General features: G+C 43.0%; 1 protein-coding gene across 1 annotated transcript; it reads right to left on the reverse strand.

The window, feature by feature from the left end:
- Positions 1 to 663: 663 nt before the first annotated feature.
- Positions 664 to 16,662, reverse strand: HSD17B13 (hydroxysteroid 17-beta dehydrogenase 13). The gene is made up of 6 exons (XM_007531380.1): positions 16,447 to 16,662; positions 11,165 to 11,268; positions 8,143 to 8,272; positions 6,056 to 6,162; positions 3,023 to 3,160; positions 664 to 754 (listed from the first exon to the last, which is right to left on the reverse strand). The coding sequence occupies exons 1-6, from the start codon at positions 16,660 to 16,662 to the stop codon at positions 664 to 666; spliced, it is 786 nt and encodes a 261-aa protein (XP_007531442.1).
- Positions 16,663 to 19,668: the final 3,006 nt, after the last annotated feature.

Raw genomic sequence — 19,668 nt, forward strand, 5'->3', positions numbered from 1 at the left:
TTAAAAAAAATTATAATTTTTATTTATTTCCTTTTGTTGCCCTTGTTTTATTGTTGTAGTTATTATTGCTGTTGCTATTGTTGTTGTCGTTGTTGGATAGGACAAAGAGAAATGGAGAGAGGAGGGAAAGGCAGAGAGAGGGAGAGAAAGATAGACACCTGCAGACCTGCTTCACCGCCTGTGAAGCGACTCCCCTGCAGGTGGGGAGCTGGGGGCTCGAATGGGGATCCTTACTCCGGTCCTCACGCTTTGCGCCACTTGTGCTACCGCCCAACTCTCTCACTTACCCTTTATATGGAAAAACAGAATAGTAATAACAGTCTCCTGGGGGCTGTGGAATTCCACTGGAGTGAAAACTCAGAAAAGCCATTATGGCATGCATGCACACACACATAAAAGAAAAAGAAAATGAAAAAGAAAAATGAGCTTTTAAGTATGTTTATATAAGCATAGAAGCTTTTTAAGAGGTGTGGAATGAAAAATGGGCCTGACTATTAAAACCACATTCACGAGTCTGAGCAAGAGAAAGACAGGTAATTAATCTTGTTTGTGGGATCACCGCTAATGCTAATCTGGTGTCCTTAATATTCAGGGCATTGAAAAATGTAAAGTAGAGCTCTCAGGCACTGTGAGCTTGAGTCATTAAGGCTGGGGTTCTTTGATTCACTTCATTTTGGTTTTGTGGCCAACCACTGATTCAAACTGAACGTCCTGCACACGATTTATGGCTGCCAATGCTCGTTCAGGGAGAAATCTGTAGGAAATAAAAAGATAAATATATATATATATATATATATATATATATATATATATATATATATATATATATATACATAAAGATTTTTTAAAGCATCCATTTGAAGTGACATGATGGAAGTTTTTTGTTTGTTTGTCTTTGTTTTTGTGTTATCAGTTAAAATGCCCTAAAAGCTCTTTGGTTTGCATTTAGTTTTCCTCTCCTTTCTTCACATTGAACTAACTCTCTCTTTGTGTGTGTATGACTTTTACTATTCATAGCTCAGCCCACCTGCAAACATAGACAGGGCAGATATAGACTAATACACTCACCCACCATTATATATCTTTCAAATCTTATGTGAGTAAAACCTACAATGAGACATCTGCAGCCAATGGTAGAGCACAGGACTGGCACTTGTGAGTCCCTGGGTTCAGTCCTGGGCTCCACACACTCTGAGCAATACTCTGTTTTCTCTTAGCCTCTCTTGTGATATAAGTAAATAAATAAACCCTCCTCACCTACTTCCTATTAAACTTCCCTCAGTCACTCCAAAGTTAACCTTATCCAAGTAAGGACTAAAAGCTGAATAAGGGCAAGAGACTGGCATACTTTCATGATGACTTTTTAGTTACTTTCAGGCCACCCCATCATCTGGGGTCCTAGTTGGGGAGTCCTGGGATTCCCACACAGTCATGATGGAAAAAAACCTCGAATAGATCCCTCTCTCCATTGTCACTTTTGCCATCAGAGTGTTGCTTGGACCTTCTACTTGAATAAGTAAATACCTGTCCCCGTGCATCCCTCTTCCATGTGTCTGATTTCAAAGTGGAAATTGGCAATGATTTTCTTCTTCCCCTACCCCTTCTGCCCTGAGTTGAGTCACCTAATTTTTCCCTAATTTTCCTTCCCTTCCCTTCCCTTCTCTTCCCTTCCCTTCCCTTCCCTTCCCTTCCCTTCCCTTCCCTTCCCTTCCCTTCCCTTCCCTTCCCTTCCCTTCCCTTCCCTTCCCTTCCCTTCCCTTCCCTTCCCTTCCCTTCCCTTCCCTTCCCTTCCCTTCCCTTCCCTTTCCTTTCCCTTTTTTCCTTTCCCTTTCTTTCTTTCTTTCTTTCTTTCTTTCTTTCTTTCTTTCTTTCTTTCCTTCCTTCCTTCCTTCCTTCCTTCCTTCTTTCTTTCTTTCTTTCTTTCTTTCTTTCTTTCTTTCTTTCTTTTTCTTTCTTTCTTTTTTTGCCACCAGGGTTATCACTGGTGCTTGGTGCCAGCACTACGAATCCACCACTCTCGATGGCCATTCTTTCCTTTTTTCCTTTTCTTTTTATTTTATTTAATAGGACATAGAGAAATTGAGATGGGAGGAAGAGATAGAGAGGGAAAGAGGAAGATAGACACCTACAGACCCACTTCACCATTTGTGATGTATCTCCCCTGCAGGTGGGGACTGAGGGCTTGAATATAGGTCCTTGTGCATGGTAATATGTACACTTAACAGGGTGTGCCACTGCCTGGCCCTCACCTAGTTTATTTTTTTCTTCTGTGATGCCATGTAATGAATCTAGGGGCTTGTGCATAAATGCTATTGTCAAGTGACCTCCCTGGCTCAACTATTTATTTGAGAGAGAGAGAGAGGGAGAGTCTGACCCACTAACATTTTCTCATCCCTTCCTCCTTTTTAAAAATTTTTTTATATTTATTTATTTTCCCTTTTGTTGCCCTTGTTGTTTTTCATTATTGTTGTAGTTATTATTGTTGTTGTTATTAATGTTGTCGTTGTTAGATAGGACTGAGAGAAATGGAGAGAGGAGGGGAAGACAGAGATGGGGAGAGAAAGACACCTGCAGACCTGCTTCATTGCCTGTGAAGCGACTCCCCTGCAAATGGGGACTGGGGGCTGGAACTGGAATCCTTATGCTGGTCCTTGCACTTTGTGCCACTTGAGCTTAACCCACAGTGCTACAGCCGACTCCCCTGTTCCTCCCTTTTTTCCTCCTTTCCCATTCATCCTTCCTTCCTTCCTTCTTTCTTTTTTTCTTTCCTTTCTCTCTGACATTCTTTTGTCACTACTGGACCCTTCACCACTCTGGACTGAATTTTTCAGTTAGAGAAAGACAGAGACATAGAGAGGGAGAGACACCACAGCAGCAAGGCTTCTTTCAGTGTCGTGGGGGCCGGGCTCAAACTTGGGCTGTGAGCATGAGAAAGGCAGGTGCACTACCCAGGTGAGCTGTTTTGCAGTCCCTTCACATAGAGTTTTAACATTATATTCTTGTCAACTGACATTGAGCTCACCCGGTGCTGGGGTTTTTGGTGAAGCCTGTATTTACAAAAACTGGGCAGAGACACAAAGTCTTGATGTCAGTCTTTCCCAGGACTGCAAGTTCCTCTGTCAGAGCTCTGTGGAAGCCAAGGGCATCGAATTTGCTGGAACTGAAAGAGAATTGCCCATTGTTGTTAGCTCAGGAGGTGTGAGACGCAGTCCTCAGCTCTCCCAGAGAGGGCTGTGGTGGTTTGGTTTGAGAACAAGTAACAGTGGGGGCTGGGTGGTGGTGCACCTAGTTAAGTGCACATAGTATGAAGCACAAGGACCCAGGTCTGAGCCCGCTCCCCACGTGAGGGGGGGGGTGCTTCACAAGCAGTGAAGTGGATTTGCAGGGGGAATAAAAAGGTGGCCAGGAACAGTGGATTCATAGAGTTGGCACTGAACCCCAGAGATAACCTTGGAGGGAAAAAAATAAAAAGGGCAAGAGAGAGAACAAGTATAAGCCAAACCCTCAACACTCTGATTTGGCCATTCATTTTTATAGAAATATCAATTGCCAATTTATTTATTACTAGCACTCAAAGCCTATATGGCTCCATCACTCCCTTTTTTTAATTAGAAGACCGGGGAAAGATGGGGGGGGTGGATCAAGGGAAAGAAAGATAGAGGAGAGATGTCCTTGCTCTGCTCCACTGATCATGAAGTCCCCTCCCCACAGGTGGGAGATAGGGGCTTGAACCCTCGTCTGAGTGCATAGTTACATGTTCACTCTTTCTGGTGAGTCATAACCCAGCTCCCTACATACAATTTAAAAATTATATGCTGTAAACAAATGACAGGAAATAATTTTAAAAGGCAATAGAGGGGAGTCAGGCGGTAGCACAGTGGGTTAAATGCATGTGGTGTAAAGCACAAGGACCAGAGTAAGGAGCCCGGTTCCAGCCCCGGCTCCCCACCTGCAGGGGGGTCGCTTCACAGGTAATGAAGCAGGTCAGCAGGTGTCTATCTTTCTCTCCCCCTCTTTGTCTTCCCCTCCTCTCTCCGTTTCTCTCTGTCCTATCCAACAATAACAACATCAATATTAACTACAATAATAAAACAACAAGGGATAAATTCACTTTTGTTTAATTTAACTTTTTTGTTTTACTTAATTTTTTTGTTTTATTTAATTATTTAATACCCCAAAAAGGAATAAATAAATAAATATTTTTTAAAAAAGGCAACAGAGGACAAAGCCACAATAAACATCCCTCCTGAATTCCACTGTGTATGTGTGTGTGTTGGGGTTTGTGTACCTGGTTGAGTGCTGGGGAATTATGCAGATGCAGTCACATCTGCCAAGCTGTCCCCTCAGACTTTGCCACTTCCCGCGATATTCTCGCAGTGCCTTTTTCAACCAATCCTGTCCCGAAACGTCACTCCTGGTTGTTGCCCTATAAAGCCCTTCTTCTTCCGCCCCTTGTCTCTCTTGCCCGCTTTTCACATTGGTGATTAGATGCAAGGGAGGGTGGTCTGGGAGGCGGCCATTTTTGCTACTTCCTTGTGGCCCGAACCACTGCGCTCTCACCCAACTCTGAGGTGCCCATGCGAATAAAGATTTGTGTTACCTCTTCACTCCGGATCTCCTCTCTCTCTTCTCCGTGGGGCAGCCCGACAGTTGAGTGCACACATTACAGTATGCAAGGACCTGAGTTCAAGTCCCTGGTCTCCACCCACAGGGAAAAAAACTTTACAAGTGGCAAAGTGTTATTGCTGCTGTCTTCCCCCCCCTCAATTTCTCTTTGTCTAGATGCAAATAAGTAAATAAATTAAATAAAACAAAAATGAATTCTACTGGGGGTGAGATTTCTGTGTGATATCAAGAAGATACCCAATCCTTCAACTACATGTGCATTCACACAGGGACTGTGCTCACCAGCCTCCCAGGGAGACAGCCTTTGCTGTGAGTGAATTACAAAGCTTGTGCTATAAAATCATGTGTGAAGAGGTAGGCTTCCTATGCATGCCCTCCCTGACTTAGGAGAAAAATCAAAAAGGAGACATTGTAAACACTCTTCACAATTACAGTCCAAGTGTGGGTGACATCTGCACAGAGAATTTCTCTCCCAGCAAAAGGAACAGCATGTTTTACACACAGGAGTGTGAAATGGCATAAAGACAGTTCGGTTTCCTAGCTGTGCCTCAGGCATCAAAGGCCTCGGGTTCAATCCCCAGCACATCCAGAGCTGAGCAGTGCTCTGATAAATAAATAAATAAGTAAGTAAATAAATAGATTTGATGCATCAATGAATACAGGGATATGTAATCTTAGTATTTTCATAGTCTTTGGATTAATAACCAGAAGTGAAAGAGCTTGATTATATAGTAATTCCTTTTTTTTCTTAATTTTTGAGAAATCTCCCATTTATTTCCACAGTGTCTGCACCAATCACATTCCCATCAGCAGCAAAAAAGGAGTTTCTTTTTCTCCACAGACTCACCCACACCTGCTGCTTGTCTGTCCTATGTATGACACTCACAGGTCTGAGGTGATAGGTCACTACAGTTTCAATTGACATTTCTGAGTCGTAAGTGAAGAAGGGTGTTTTTCTTTTTATTCTTTTCCTTTTATGAAAACAGAGAGAAGCTGAGAGGGAAAGGGAGATATGAAGGCAGAGACAGAGAGACACCGGCAGACCTGCCTCACTGCTGTAGAGGGAGGCTGGGAGCTTGAGCCCGGGTCCTTGTGCATGGGGACCTGCAGGTTTTACCAGGTGAGCCACTGCCGACCCCCTGAACAAGGACATTTTTTCCATGTGCTCTTGACGGTAAGTCTTCTTTGGAGAAGTGTGCCCCCCACACCCCGATTTTAATTAAGTTTTGAGTGTGTATATATTTTAGAAATATATTCTCTCATTTAATAATTTAATCTCTTATTTTGATGGTGATTGCTTAGGATGTTATTTTTTTTTTTTAAAGCATTCTAAATTACTACATAAAGTCAAAATAGCCTACTATGAGACTAGGTCTAATTAACTCCTACAGCATAGGAATGAACACCATCGCTGTAAAGTGGCACTCACCAGTATGGAATAAAGTAGGGAATCACTACATGACCACACACTGAGGCCACTGTGACAATGTGGCCATAATTTCTCTTCATCATCGATGGGAGAAGCGCTTTCGTAATCTGAAGAGTCATAGTGGAAAGAGAAGAAACAATGACATCAGTGTTAGACTTCCAAGTCAGGGAATCTCATTCAGGTTCAGATAAAAAAAAAACAGCACTGGAGCCAAATATTTCAGACGAAGAAATACATATCAAGGTACCATGATTATTTCTATACAAATGAAAGAGATGAAAAAAAGATGGTGCCCTCTGAAACTCCTGCCAAGAACTCATTACAAGAGTCTCTCTGCTCCTTGGGGAGGGAATGAAGCATTTCTTTTTTGGATTTGTCACCTAAATAACATTGTCAGCAATGGTTTCCAGAGCTGAAAAACTCTCTGAGGCAATTTAGTATCATGTTCTACTTTTGGTTTGGAGTTTCATCATTCTAGCAGGAGGACCTGAAATCTGTGTATTGCATATCAGTTCTTGGTATACTCCCTCAAAAGTGGGAACGTTGTGAATGTACATTGTTACAGGAAACAAAAGGTCTTTATCTCCTAAAAGTTGTATTGTGCTGTGAGGACTGTCAGTAACACTTGGAGAATTTTATAGCTCCTCTCAAGAGACTCTCTATAAGTTCAGAGTCTGGACTTCCAAATCACGCCACCCTCAAGTTCCTGACCCATAGAAACAGTGTGTGTGGGGAGGGGGAATAACATTTATGTTGCTTTGGGTCACTCGGTGTCAGTATGATTTGTGATGCAGCTGTGATGACTATCTCAGGAGCTCTCTGCTTAGCCTGGTGGCAAGATGGCCACACCTCATGGCTGAGGGACTGCAGACTTTCTTTCTAGTCTTGCTCTTGGCTCTACACTAATACTGAGTTCTCGGAAGAGGAAATCATATAAATGATCTCTAAGAAGGTTTATTTCAGTCTCTCATGGAGCCAACTCTCCCAAGAAACTGACTGATATGAGGTCTATGCTGACATATTTACTTTCCTTTTTCTTTTCTTATCTTTTCTCTCCTCTTCTTTTTTCCCCCTACCCCCCACCCCATCACCAGAGTACTGCTCAGCTCTGGCTTATGGTGATACTGGGAATTGAACCTGGGACTTCAGATCCTCAGGTTATGAGACTCTTTTGCATAACCATTATGCTTTCTCCCCAGTCTCTTTTTATTTATTTATTTTAGTGGAGATTTACATATACAATATTTCACTATTCCTGGTCTTTTTTTTTTTTTTTTCTTGGCTTCTTTTTTCATTCCATAGAGAGTCAGAGAACATCAGAGCTTCCTCTGTCCCTTGGTACTCCCATGTGGCATTGCGACTCCAACCACAGCCTCATGCACATGGCACGGTGTCCACCCTTCTGACTGAGCAATCTCTCTGGCCTTTGGGTTGCCATACTTACCTTTTAAAAGGGATCTGTTTTATCTATTATATTTGAGAGACAGTTTCACATGAGAGAGAGGAACCAGAGCACCGCTCTGCTACATACAGTGATGGGGTTTGAACTGGGAGCTTCAGGTGTGCAAGCCTACTGCTCTATCCATTGAGCTGTCTCCCCCAGCCACATGTCACCCCAATTCTAAGTGTCAGCATTCATCTAGAACTTATCCCAAAGTCCCAACCAGAAGAATGCTAAGCTTACATATATCTGAGTAGTGGCTTCTATCATCCTTTCAAGTCTAAAACTCCATGACACAAGGTGGCAAGTCAATGTGTGCTGTGTACATTTCCTGGGAAATTTTTAAAAGATACAGACCAGCAACCTCCAGCAGCTCCTCACTGCCATAGCTTTTGGACACCTACTACGTGCCAAGCTTTGTGTCAGACACAGGCTGGCGATGTAGACCAGTTAGCCCACATTTTGGTGAGTTGTGTCCTCTTAGATGTTTTCTTGACACTTCTGCTCAAACTAATCTGATGTTCTTTGGTTTAAGGCAAAGTCAGAATCAATCTCTTACCCAAAAGGCTGTGAATTTACTTATAAACTTCATGTACCTCAAGGTGCCAGATCAAAGATACACAAGCCAGAGGCATTTCTGATTCACCCAAAAATGTCCTAGGATGTTGACCTCGAAGGTTTTGGTAATCTCTTTATCCGTGGTGCTTAGAAGATCCACTGGATAAATCATCCCAGCATTATTCACAAGGATGGTCATATCACCCACTTCTTTCTTCGCGTTTTGAAAGGGGAAGAGCCCATAAGCCAGGTGTGATGCAGTCTCAGAGTTTAGGGACTGATAACACTGAGGATTTGATTCTTTATTCTGCTTGACGAGCTCTCTAAGTTCAGGCAGAAACAGATGTCCAAATATCGATTGTTAAGGAAACAGTTGCATAAAACTAGGCTTTTTTTTTTTAATGTCTAAATTTCAGTGCCCAGTATTTCAGAATACCATGGACCATTAAACATTCTCAATAAAGTGAAAGCAATATTTGTGTTGATTGATACACAAGATCCCATCAAACTTTTTTTTTCATTGAGGATATATGTTTACCCTCACAACTATGAAGGAAATGTTATTAGTTTTGAAAGTGTACACTAAATGCTTTCCCTTTTTAGTGTAACTTAAACATATTTATGAGACAAATGAAGAAACACAGAGAGAGAACACAGGAAAGAGATTCAGAGAGAGGCCAGTGCACTGCTCAACTCTGATGTATACTGACACTGGGGATTGAATCTGAGACTTCTGGGGCCCCAGGCATGCAAGACCAGTGAGTAACTACTGCACTGTCCCCTGGCATAGACTTCTTTTTCTTTTTTTCCTCTCTTTATTTCTTTTTTAATATTTATTTATTTATTTATTTTTATTTTACCACAGCATTGCTCAGCTCTGGCTTATGGCAATTGAATCTGGCACCTCTGGTGACCGGCACAGACTTTAAAAAAATTATCTTTATTAGCCAAAAATTAAGAGGGAAGAGGGTGATAGGGAGAGAGACAGAGAGACACCTGCAAAGCTACTTCACTGCTTGCAAAGCTTTGTCCCTACAGGTGGGAACCAGGGGCTTGAATGTGGGTCCTTGCACATTGTAACATGTGTGCTCAATCAGGTGCACCATCACCTGACCTCCAGACTTTTTAAGTGACTCTGGGGAATGAGTCCAGAGTCTTACGTATACATGATATCACTACAGAACAGACTTCCAGACCAACTTTTTATTTCAGAGAGAAAGAGAGAAACATACATACATACATACACACACACACACACACACACACACACACACACACACACACACACCCCTGAGATACTGTAGTAGAGCTCCACCATTCAGGGAACTCCCACAGTGCTATTCATGGTCCTGGGGAACTTGAACCCAGAGCCTTTCATGCTACAAGCCATATGCTCTACCAAGTGAGTGATTTCTTGGCCTCCAAACACTTTTGAAGTGCTTATTGAGTAATTCCAGCCCCACACCTGCTAGTGGCAAATCCTGTCTGGTTTAACCTCTCTGAGCCCCAATTTGCTTGACTGTGAAATGAGACAGACTAATAAAGTTATTTGTAGGGATTAGATTAATGACTCCAGTACATTGTCAGTGTTTCTATTTTCATCTAATTTGATATTTGTCCTTTTCAAAAACATCAGTGATCTCCCCCTCTCAATTTCTCTCTGTCTCTATCCAGTAATAAATAAAAATGTATTTTTAAAAAAGCTTAAATAAAACAAAAAATGTCAGTGTAACATTTCTATTCTCCACACCTATGTTCACAGCAACACTATTTGAAATAAGCACATGTTGGAAACAACCCAAGTGTCCAATGACAGATGAGTGGTTAAGGAAGTTATAATTTATACACAATGGAATGCCATCCATCATCGGCTGTTAAGAAATGACAAAATCTTCTCTTTCACTGTAGCATAGGAACTGGAGGGAGTCACTTGAGTAAAGTAAGCCAGAAAGAGAAGGACAAACACCAGATAATCTCAATTATAAGTGTGACCTAAGCTAAAAAAGCAAGGGGCAGGCAGGGTGAAGCTTCACTGGACTGTGGTATATCACAACAGAGCCAGGGACTCAGAAGTGAGAAGGGAGGAGCACTAAGGGGAGGTTGGAGAATCTAAGATCCTGTGCAAAAGGAGGAGGATGAGGAGAAAGAAGAGGAGAAGGAGGAGGGAGAGGAAGAGGGCTTTGTGGAGGGTGAGGTGCACTAACAGCTACATTGGAGCACTGTGGAAATAGACCCTCACAACAATCCTGTAAATCAACATCTTCTCAACAAAGTGATACTCAAGTTGAAAAAGATGATTAATATTATAGCTTTGAATGAATACTAGATTATCACAGACATAGATAAAATGCCACAAACAAATAGTTTAGACCCAGGGGGTGGTGTACCCGGTTGAGCAAGGACCTAGATCCCACCTGACCCCTGCCCTGTCCTTGGCCCCCACCTGCAAGGAGAAGATTTACTAGTAGCGAAGCAGGTCTGCAGATGCGTATCTTTTTCTCTCCTTATCTCCTGCCACTCTCTCAATTTCTCTCTGTCCTGTCAAATAAAATAGGAGAGGGAAAAAAATGGTGGGGCAGGTGGTGGTGCACCTTGTTAAGCACACATATTATAGCGCACAAGGACTCAGGTTCAAACCCTGGTCCCCACCTGTAGGGGAAAAGCTTCACAAGTGGTGAAGTGGTGCTACAGGTGTCTCTCTGTCTCTCTCCCTCTTTATCTTTTCCCTCTTGGTTTTTATCTGTCTCTATCCAATAAAATAAATAAACAAAATTTTGTAAAAAAAAAAAAAAAGAAATTACTGTAAACTATTGCACTAAAACAAAACTAAAAAATGATCTTTTTTTTTTTTTTCTTCTGGAGATAGATTCTGTTCCACTACTCAAACTTCCCATCAGAATGAAATGGGTTGATAATACCAGACAATTGCTATAGGGGACCAAGTTGAGTGGATTTTATGTAAAGAAAAGCATGTGACATTTTTTTGTTTGTTCATGCAATCAACTCAGTCAGCAGAGGTTAAATATATGATTTTAACCATCCAGTCATAAGGAGGATTTTCATTTTCCATGTGGGTGGCTAGGCCGTAGTTTGGTGCATCCCAAAGCCTCACCTGGTTGACCGAGTTGTAAATCTCTTGCCTGTTGCTGCAGTCTACCACAAACGCATGCACAGTGGCCCCATGCTTCCTGCATTCGGCTGCTGTTTCCTCAACCTATGTTGTCATAGAGAGAAACAAATCCCGGGAGATGCAGGTGAGTTAGGGTGCAAAAGATTGGAGAAAAAGTTTTCTTTTTAATAGGGACAGAGAAAAGTCGAGATAGAAGGGAGGTAGGGAGAGAAACAGAGAGACACCTGCAGCACTGCTTCAGTGCTCCTGAAGCTTTCTCCCTGCAAGTGGGGAGCAGGGGCTTGAACTTGAATCCTTGCACATGGTAACATGTATGTTCAACCACGTGCATCACTGTGACTCGCCCCTGAGAAGAGGCTTTTCTAAAGACCAAAGTTCACGTCCAAGGTGACCTTTGAATCTGTAAGAACATTTTCTTGTTCAAGAGACACTTCTTGTATAATTCACAGTGACTTTTTTCTGTCAGGGAATGTTTATATTCATCAGATGTTTTCACCTTTTGTTTTGTGGTTTGTTTTATTCTAAAATATTATGTATTTTGGAGGCCAGGTGGTGGTGCACCTGGTTAAGTGAACACACTATAGTGTGCAAGGACCTGGGTTCAAGTCCCTGGTCCCCACCTGCAGGGGAGAAACTTCACGAGTGCAGGTATCTCTCTGTCTCTCTCCCTACCTCCCCTTCCCCTCTCAATTGTTCTCTGTCTCTAGCCAATAATCAGTAAATGAAATTCACAAAAAAGCCCAACAAAAATAATTTATTTTAAAAAGAAACCAAGGGGTGGGGGAGATAGTGTAATGCTTATGCAAATAGCCTCTATTGCCTGAGACTCTGAGGTCCCAGGTTCAGTCCCCCACACTTCTTCTTCTTCTAGCGTTTGCCCTTCTTCCATAGCCAGTCAACAGCGTCAGGTTGAGCCTGATGTAAAGTTTCGAGACCTCCTTTGAATCTGGAGAGGTGGCAGTTGTTGACTATGTGGGTCATAGTCTGTCTGTAGCCGCAGGGGCAGTTCGGGTCGTCTCTGGCTCCCCAGTGATGGAACATAGCGGCGCACTGGCCATGGCCTGTTCGATAGCGATTGAAGAGGGCCCAATCATAACGTGCTAGGTCAAAGCCGGGTTGATGCTTGCAGGGGTCTGTGATGAGTCCCCCACACTACATTAAGTCAGATCTGAATAGTGCTTTTGGGGGGGGGGACTGAAGTTGGAAAAGTAGAAGTTACTTATATTTTTTAAACATTTATTTATTTTTATTTGATAGGACAGAGTGAAATTGAGAAGAAGAAGAAGAAGAAGAAGAAGAAGAAGAGGAAGAGGAAGAGGAAGAGGAAGAGGAAGAAGAAGGAGAGAAGAGAGGGAGAGACCTATAGCACTGCTTCATTGTTCGTGAAGCTTTGCTCCTGTGTGAATCAGGGGCTTGAACCTTGTAATCAGGGTTATTTCTGGTGCTCAGTGCCTGCACAACAAATCCTCTGCTCCTAATAGCCATTTTTTCCCTTAAATTTTTTTTCTTTCTTCTTTTATTTGATACAACAGAGGGAAATTGAGAGGGGGTGGGGGAGATAGAGAGGGAGAGAGAAAGAGAAACATATGCAGAACTGCTTCACCACTTGTGAAGCTTCTCCCCTGCAGTGTGTGTCAGGGGATCCCTTGAACCTGGGTCCTTGTGCACAATAATGTGTTCGCTCAACTGCCTGGTCTCTAACCTGTTGCTTTATTTTAATGAGAGACAAAGAGAAAGACCAGAGTACTGCTCAGCTCTGGCTTATGGTGGTTCTGGGGATCGAATCTGGGTCCTTAGAGTCTCAAGCATGAAAACCTTTTGCAGAACCATTATGCTGTCTCCCCCTGTTCTTCACCTTGTTTTGTGACATCCTCAACACTCATCCTCCACCAAAGCAAAAGGATTGTCAGTGCCTTTGTGTTTTTCCAGCTTCTCATCTTGGTGTGGAAGTTTCCTGCAGGCACTTTCTCCAAAGCAGACTACTCTCACAAATGAAGAACATACTAGAAGAATGTTGCCCTCTGTGTCTCTCATTAAAATAAATAAATAGATCTTAAAAAATAGATAAATAAAAAGTAATTTCTGACTGAGGAGATAGCATAATGGTTATACAAAGAGACTTTCATGTCTGAGGCATCAAAGGTCCCAGGTTCAATTTCCAGTACCACCACAAAAAAGAACTGAGAAGTGCTCTGGTATAAATAAATAAATAAGTAAAATAGGAACAGACAGCTGGTATGACCCTCCTTGATGTCACTAGCCTGAATACAAAGGCAGCTGGCACCTTCCTCTAGTAGCAGACCTGAGGGACATGTGTAGCCTTAGAGTGAGTCATCTAAACACCTTGACTATTTAACTGCAAGGTCCCAGCTTCAGTCCCGTGCACCACCATAACCAGAGCTGAGCAGTGCTCTGGAAAAAGAAAAGTGAATGAAAAAAAAAATCAGGATTCAAAGAGATCCTGTGAGGATAAGTGACTTATCTTTCAAGGCAGAATTCTAATTTTTTTTTTTTTTTTAATTTCATGTCACTGAAATAAATAAAAAAAAAGCAACAAGTAGTAGATCTCATTTCCAAAATGTGTATCAGGTAAGTGACACTGAGACTAGATTCCATCTAAACACTTTATGGAATTATTATTATTATTATCATCATATTGTTAAAGGGACCATGAGGACTGGAAAAGTAGTGCATTTGAATAATGCTCTATCACTGAGCTACACTCCAGCTTTCCTTGGTATTCTCCACTGTTTAAGCAGAACCAGAGGGGAGCCAGGTGGTGGCACACCCTGTAGAGTACACACAACACCATGTGCAAAGACTCGAGTTCAAGTCCCCACTCCCCACCTACAAAGTGCATGCTTTATGGCAGTGAAGCCGGCCTACAGGGATCTCTTTCTCTCCCTCCCTGTCTCCTCTTCTCTCAATTTTTCTCTGTTCTGTTAAGTACATGAATAACAAAAAGCAAAATAAAAAAGTAGAACCAGAGAAGAGTTCATTTTCTAAGTTCAAGAGATATTTTAGAGTAGTGTAAGATAGCAGGTATTGGCTCAACATGATGGTAAAGTACAGTGTGGTGATGACATGAACAATTAAGTCCACAGTGTGATTTGTGGAAAACAACAACAAACAAACAAACAAACCAAACAATTATCCCAAATTGGCCACATTTTTTTTTCCCAATCAAAGTATCCTGGGAGGCAGCACAAAGGATAAAGTGTTGATAATAAAAACAAATGATAAAGCATGAGGTCCTGAGTTCAGTCCCAACAGTGCATATGCCAGAGTGATGCTCTGTTGCTCTTTCCCCACTCCTCTTACATAAATAAAGCTTAAAGTTTCCCTAAACATTTGTTCAGTGTATATTTTCACTGCCTTACCTGAATTTTACAAGTTTATGGGAATGAGGCTCCCATGTGGTTTCAGGGCCCAAGCCCTGTGGTACTCACCTTCTCTGCTTTGTTTCTTTGCTTGGCATTTGCTCTGACAACATTTGAAAATGCCAAAATGATTTCTGTCTTAACAGGTTATATAAGAACCAGGTTTGGCTCATTCATTCCAGTTTCATAACCCCTGCTCTTGCCCACCTCGTCAGTTGTGTTAGCCCCAGTCCAGAGGGAAGGGAGCAGGGATGGAGCGTACTTGAGGGAATCACCTGCTTCAGAAAACATGCAGAGAACCTGGCTGCTGTGCTCATGTTATCAGCCTGCACTGTCTGATCCTTGGTGATTTTTCCCTGCATTGAGCCATCTCAATGCACACAGGCTAAGTCTCCAAGACACTGTCTTAGCCTTGCTTTTTAAAAAATGCCCTTTACTTTTAAAAAGATAATTTGGGGTGGTGGTGGTGGTAGCACATCAGGTTAAGTGCACATGGCACAAAGCACAAGGACTGGCTTGAGGCTCCCCACCTGCAGGGGGGTCGATTCACAAGCAGTGAAGCAGGCCTGCAGGTGTCTGTCTTTCTCTTCTCCCCTCTACCTTCTTCTCTTCTCTTGATTTCTTTTATCTATCCAGCAACAACAGCAGCAATAACAACAAGGGCAACAAAAAAAAAAAAAAAAAAAAAGGAAAAAATGGCCTCTAGGAGCAGTGAATTCATAGTGCAGACACCTGCCCCGACCAGCAGGGCAGTGAATAGGGGCTAGGAACCTAAAAGACCTGGAATGAAAGGGACATGAGACATGAAAGAACGACAGCAAGACAAGTTTCTGATCAAGCTGCAAAATTTTATTGTGTTCACAGGCATTATAAGGCTTTGGGGAAGGAGAGGGAATGCTGGAGGGGGAGGAGGGGGAGTAAACTTCAAAGCGGAATGTTCCTTGCAACAAATGGCCGAAACCATGTTTGTTACCACAACTGTGTGTTGACTCACTTGATTACTGATAAATGGTTTACCTGAGGGGAAATGGCCTGCCCAGGGGGGAATGAACACTTGTCTCGAGGGATTCCATTGTTTCAAAGCTTATCATCTATCAAGCAGAGAAATGGCTCCTGACAGACACCAAGCCCTAGCGTAAGTAACCCTGGAGGCAAAAAAAAGTTTGATTTTTAATTCTTATTTATTTATTTTTATAGAGACAGAGAAATTAACAGGGAAGAAGAAGATAGAGAGGGAGAAAGAGAGATCCCTGCAGACCTTTTTCACTGTCTCAGGTGGGGACGGGGGCTTGAACCTGGGTCTTTGCACATGCTAACATGTACATTTAATCAAGGGCACCATGGTGAGGCCCCTAAGATGTCTTTCATGTGTGAGGCACCAAAGGCCCCATGCGAATTCCCCTATCCTCACCCTGTAAGTCAGAGCTGAGAAATGCTTTGGTAAATTAATAATAATAATAATAATAATAATAATAATAATAATAATAATAGTGCTGGGGATTGAATTAATGGCTTCTGGGGCCTCAGACATGCAAGTACTATTCTGTAACAGGTGGAATGATCTACTTAGCCCTAGTCATATAGGTCTGAAAAAGAAAAATAGAGAGGCAAGGGGCCAGGTGGTGGTAGAATGCACACATGCATAAGGATCCAGGTTCAAGCTTATTGTCTGCATCTGCAGGAGGGAAGCTTTACAAGTGTTGAAGCAAGAGAGACAGGTCTCTGTCTCTCTCTCTCTCTACTCCCATTCCCCTCTTGATTTCTCTATTTCTATCCATAAATGAATAAAATATTTAAAAAGGAGAAGAAAACAGAAAGGCAAGCCAAATGATGGCGTAGACATGTGTCTTCCTTGGGGGGGCTGCAGCAGTGGGAATGGGGCCAGTACCTTGTTGATGTCCCAAAGCCCCAGCTTGCTCCTGCGCTTGGCAAACTCGTGGGCCGTGAGCCTCCCGATGCCATGCCCAGCGCCGGTGACCAACACCACTTCCCCGGCCACAGACTTCCTCCGCCGAGGAGTGAAAAGGCTCACCAAGGCCTCCACATAGGAGTAGAGGATAGTGACCAGGAGCAGGAGGAGCTCCAGGGCAAGGTTCATGGTGCTCTGTCTCCTGCCGCCTTGGATTGGGTCTGCTCTGCAGAGTTCTTGAGCGCGGGCAGGGCAGCTGTTTCCTAGGCTGTGCACCTGCGCCTCTGAGTGCCCTGCCACACGCCAGCAAGGGGTTGGCACACGGCCAAGGGGCCCAAAAGAAGCTGCTTCTCTGGCCAGCCCTGCAGAAGGAATTCTGTCTCCCCATGTCCTTTCACCTCTAGGAATCACTGTAGACAAACGGCATTAGCTCCTGGTCTTTTGGCCCCACTTTGCAAATATATATTTAATGAAGGGGAAAAAGCAGATCTGTTATTTTAAAAAATACATTTTATTTATTTTAATGAGAGAGAGACACACACAGAGAGAAAGAGACCAGAACATTCACTACTTAGCTCTGGTGGTACTGGGGATTGAACCTAGGGCTTCAGAGTCTCAGGCATGAAAGTCTTTTGTTGTCTCCCCTGCCTAGATATATTATCTTAGAGAAACTTAAAGTGTGGGTCCACAAGCTTTATTGTTGGTTGGATTTATCTGTGCATGAACATTCAACATCAGTAAGTCTCTCTCTGACACACACACACTTTTTTTTTTTTTTTTTTTAACCAGAGCACTGTTTAGCTCTGGCTTCTGGTAGTGCTAGGATTGAACCTGAGACCTGGAAGTCTCAGACATGAGTCTTTTTGTGTAACCACTATGCTGTCTCCCCAACCCTAGCTATTCATTCTAAATGATGTCCCATTTCCCTTGTCACCTCTAGAATTCGGAGCAGATTGTAGGTCATGCAAAACAACTGATTTCCTTTATAAGAACAGGAGAAATAAGTGGACCTCTCCACTTAATGTGGTGTGGCACCCCATGACTAGAATGTAGAAGCCACCGAGGGCCTAGCAGTGATGAGTGCATAAGTGAACTGTGATGTTGTCATCAGTGGAATAGTATTCAGCCTTAAAATGAATAAAATTTACATACATGCTATAACATGGGTGAAGCTTGAAAATGGTATGCTGAAATGAGTCAGATGCTAAGGGACAAATAGTCGATAAGTCTACTTCTGTGAGGTGCCTAGAATAGTCCAAAACAGACAAGAAGTAGAATGATTATCGTCAGGGACTGGGGAATGGAGAATGGGAAGTTATTGCTTGTTTGTTTTCTATTTATTTAGTTACTTGTACACCAGAGTCTCTCAGAACTCATACTAGCACAATTCCACTGTTCCCAGTCGATTTTTCCCTTTTTAATTCAAGAGAGATAGAGTGATGTATATATATGGAGAGACTGAGAGATTATTTTCTGCTCTTTTCTTTCTCCTTTTCCACTGGTGTCCCTCTTGAGAGCCATCCCTTTGACTGGCAATTTGAAAGATGTAATCATTTTGACACAGGCGATAATGAAAACGGCATGAAGGGAGGCCAGCGTGGCGAACAGATTTCCAACTTGGAGCATAGATAATAATGGCATTGCGACTCAGCACAAGAAAGTGGAGGCAAATGCTGAGAGATTTGGTGCAAGTTGGATTTTCCCCTCCTTCTTCTTCTTTTTATAATTTGTGTTTCTTTATTGGATAGAACCAGAGAGAAATTTATAGGGGAGGAGGAGATAGGGAGAAACACACTTGCAGGGGGGCTGGGCCGTAGTGCGCTGGGTTAAGCACACATAGCACGTAGCCCCGTGAAAGAATCCCAGTTCAAGTCCTCAGCTCCCCATCTGCAGGAAGGGTGCGGGGGTGGGGGGGTGGGGGGGGGAGGAAATTACTTCACAAGCAGTGAAGGAGGTGTCTGTCACCTCTTTCAATTTCTGTCCTACCCTATAAAAAAATGGGAAAAATGGCCTGCAGGAGCAGTGGATTTGTAGTGCTGGCATAGAGCCCCAGAGATAAGCCTGGAGGAAAAAAAAAAAACACTTGCAGTACTACTTTATCACGTGAAGCTTCTCCCACTGCAGGTGGGAACTGGGGTTTTGAACCCAAGCCCTTGAATATGGTAACATATGTGCTCAACAAGATGTAGCACTGCTTGGCTCCACATAAACATTTAGAAGCTCTCTAGGCAGACAACCACATATTTTCATCCATTTACTATTTATTATTTATTTAAAAGATCTGTTTGAGGGCAGGGGTAGATAGCATAATGGTTCTGCAAAGAGACTCTCATGCCTTAGTTGCCAAAACCAGAGCTGAGAAGTGCTCTGATTTAAAAAAAAAAATCTGTTTATTAGCATAACAGAAAGGAGAGAGAGTATCACAGTATTACTCTGGTACATGTACTGCCTGCAGTTCTTCTAGCGTTTGCCCTTCTTCCGTAGCCAGTCAACAGTGTCAGGTTGAACTTGATGTAAAGTTTCAAGACCTCCTTTGAATCTGGAGAGGTGGCAGTCATTGACTATGTGGGTCATAGTCTGTCTGTAGCCGCAGGGGCAGTTCAGGTCGTCTCTGGCTCCCCAGCGGTGGAACATAGCGGTGCACCGGCCATGGCCTGTTCGATAGCGATTGAGGAGGGCCCAATCATAACGTGCTAGGTCAAAGCCGGGTTGACACTTGCAGGGGTCTGTGATGAGGTGTTTGTTCTTTACCTCAGCTGACTGCCAACTCTGTTTCCAAGAGTCTGGAACAGAGAAGTAAGACTCAGGACCTCTTGCATTAAGTCTGATACTGTAGCCACTGACTGCCTGCTCCCAATAAACACACGAGAGAGTGAACCAGAGCATTCCTCTGGTACTCCACCCACTGAACCACCTCCAGGTACCCCCCCCCCCCAATTTTGTATTGCTGGAGATGGGCAGCATGCTGGCCCTCACACCAGTCTGCTTATTTATTGGTGTGGTTTCCTGATCAGCTTCTATGGGCTGATATTTCGTCTGCCAGAAAGGCCAGTCTCAGTAGGGCTGGGGCTACTGCTGGGGTATTTTTACTGGTGAAGCCACACTCTAACAGTGTCATACTGTCCTCAAGGAGCTGGTCATTCTTAAATAATTTCTGTTCTCTGGGCAGCTGCTTAAGGATGCCCTCAACTATGC

This window comes from Erinaceus europaeus, chromosome 3 (genome assembly GCF_950295315.1).
Source record: "Erinaceus europaeus chromosome 3, mEriEur2.1, whole genome shotgun sequence".
Taxonomy (NCBI): domain Eukaryota; kingdom Metazoa; phylum Chordata; class Mammalia; order Eulipotyphla; family Erinaceidae; genus Erinaceus; species Erinaceus europaeus.

Coding starts and splice junctions, on each gene's coding strand:
- HSD17B13 (XM_007531380.1), bottom strand. CDS start 16,662: ATGAACCTTGCCCTGGAGCTCCTCCTGCTCCTGGTCACTATCCTCTAC. Junction 11,269..16,446: donor GGGACATCAACAAGGTACTG/GCCCCATTCCCA, acceptor ATGACAACATAG/GTTGAGGAAACAGCAGCCGA. Junction 755..3,022: donor ACCAAAAACCCCAGCACCGG/GTGAGCTCAATG, acceptor TATTTCCTACAG/ATTTCTCCCTGAACGAGCAT.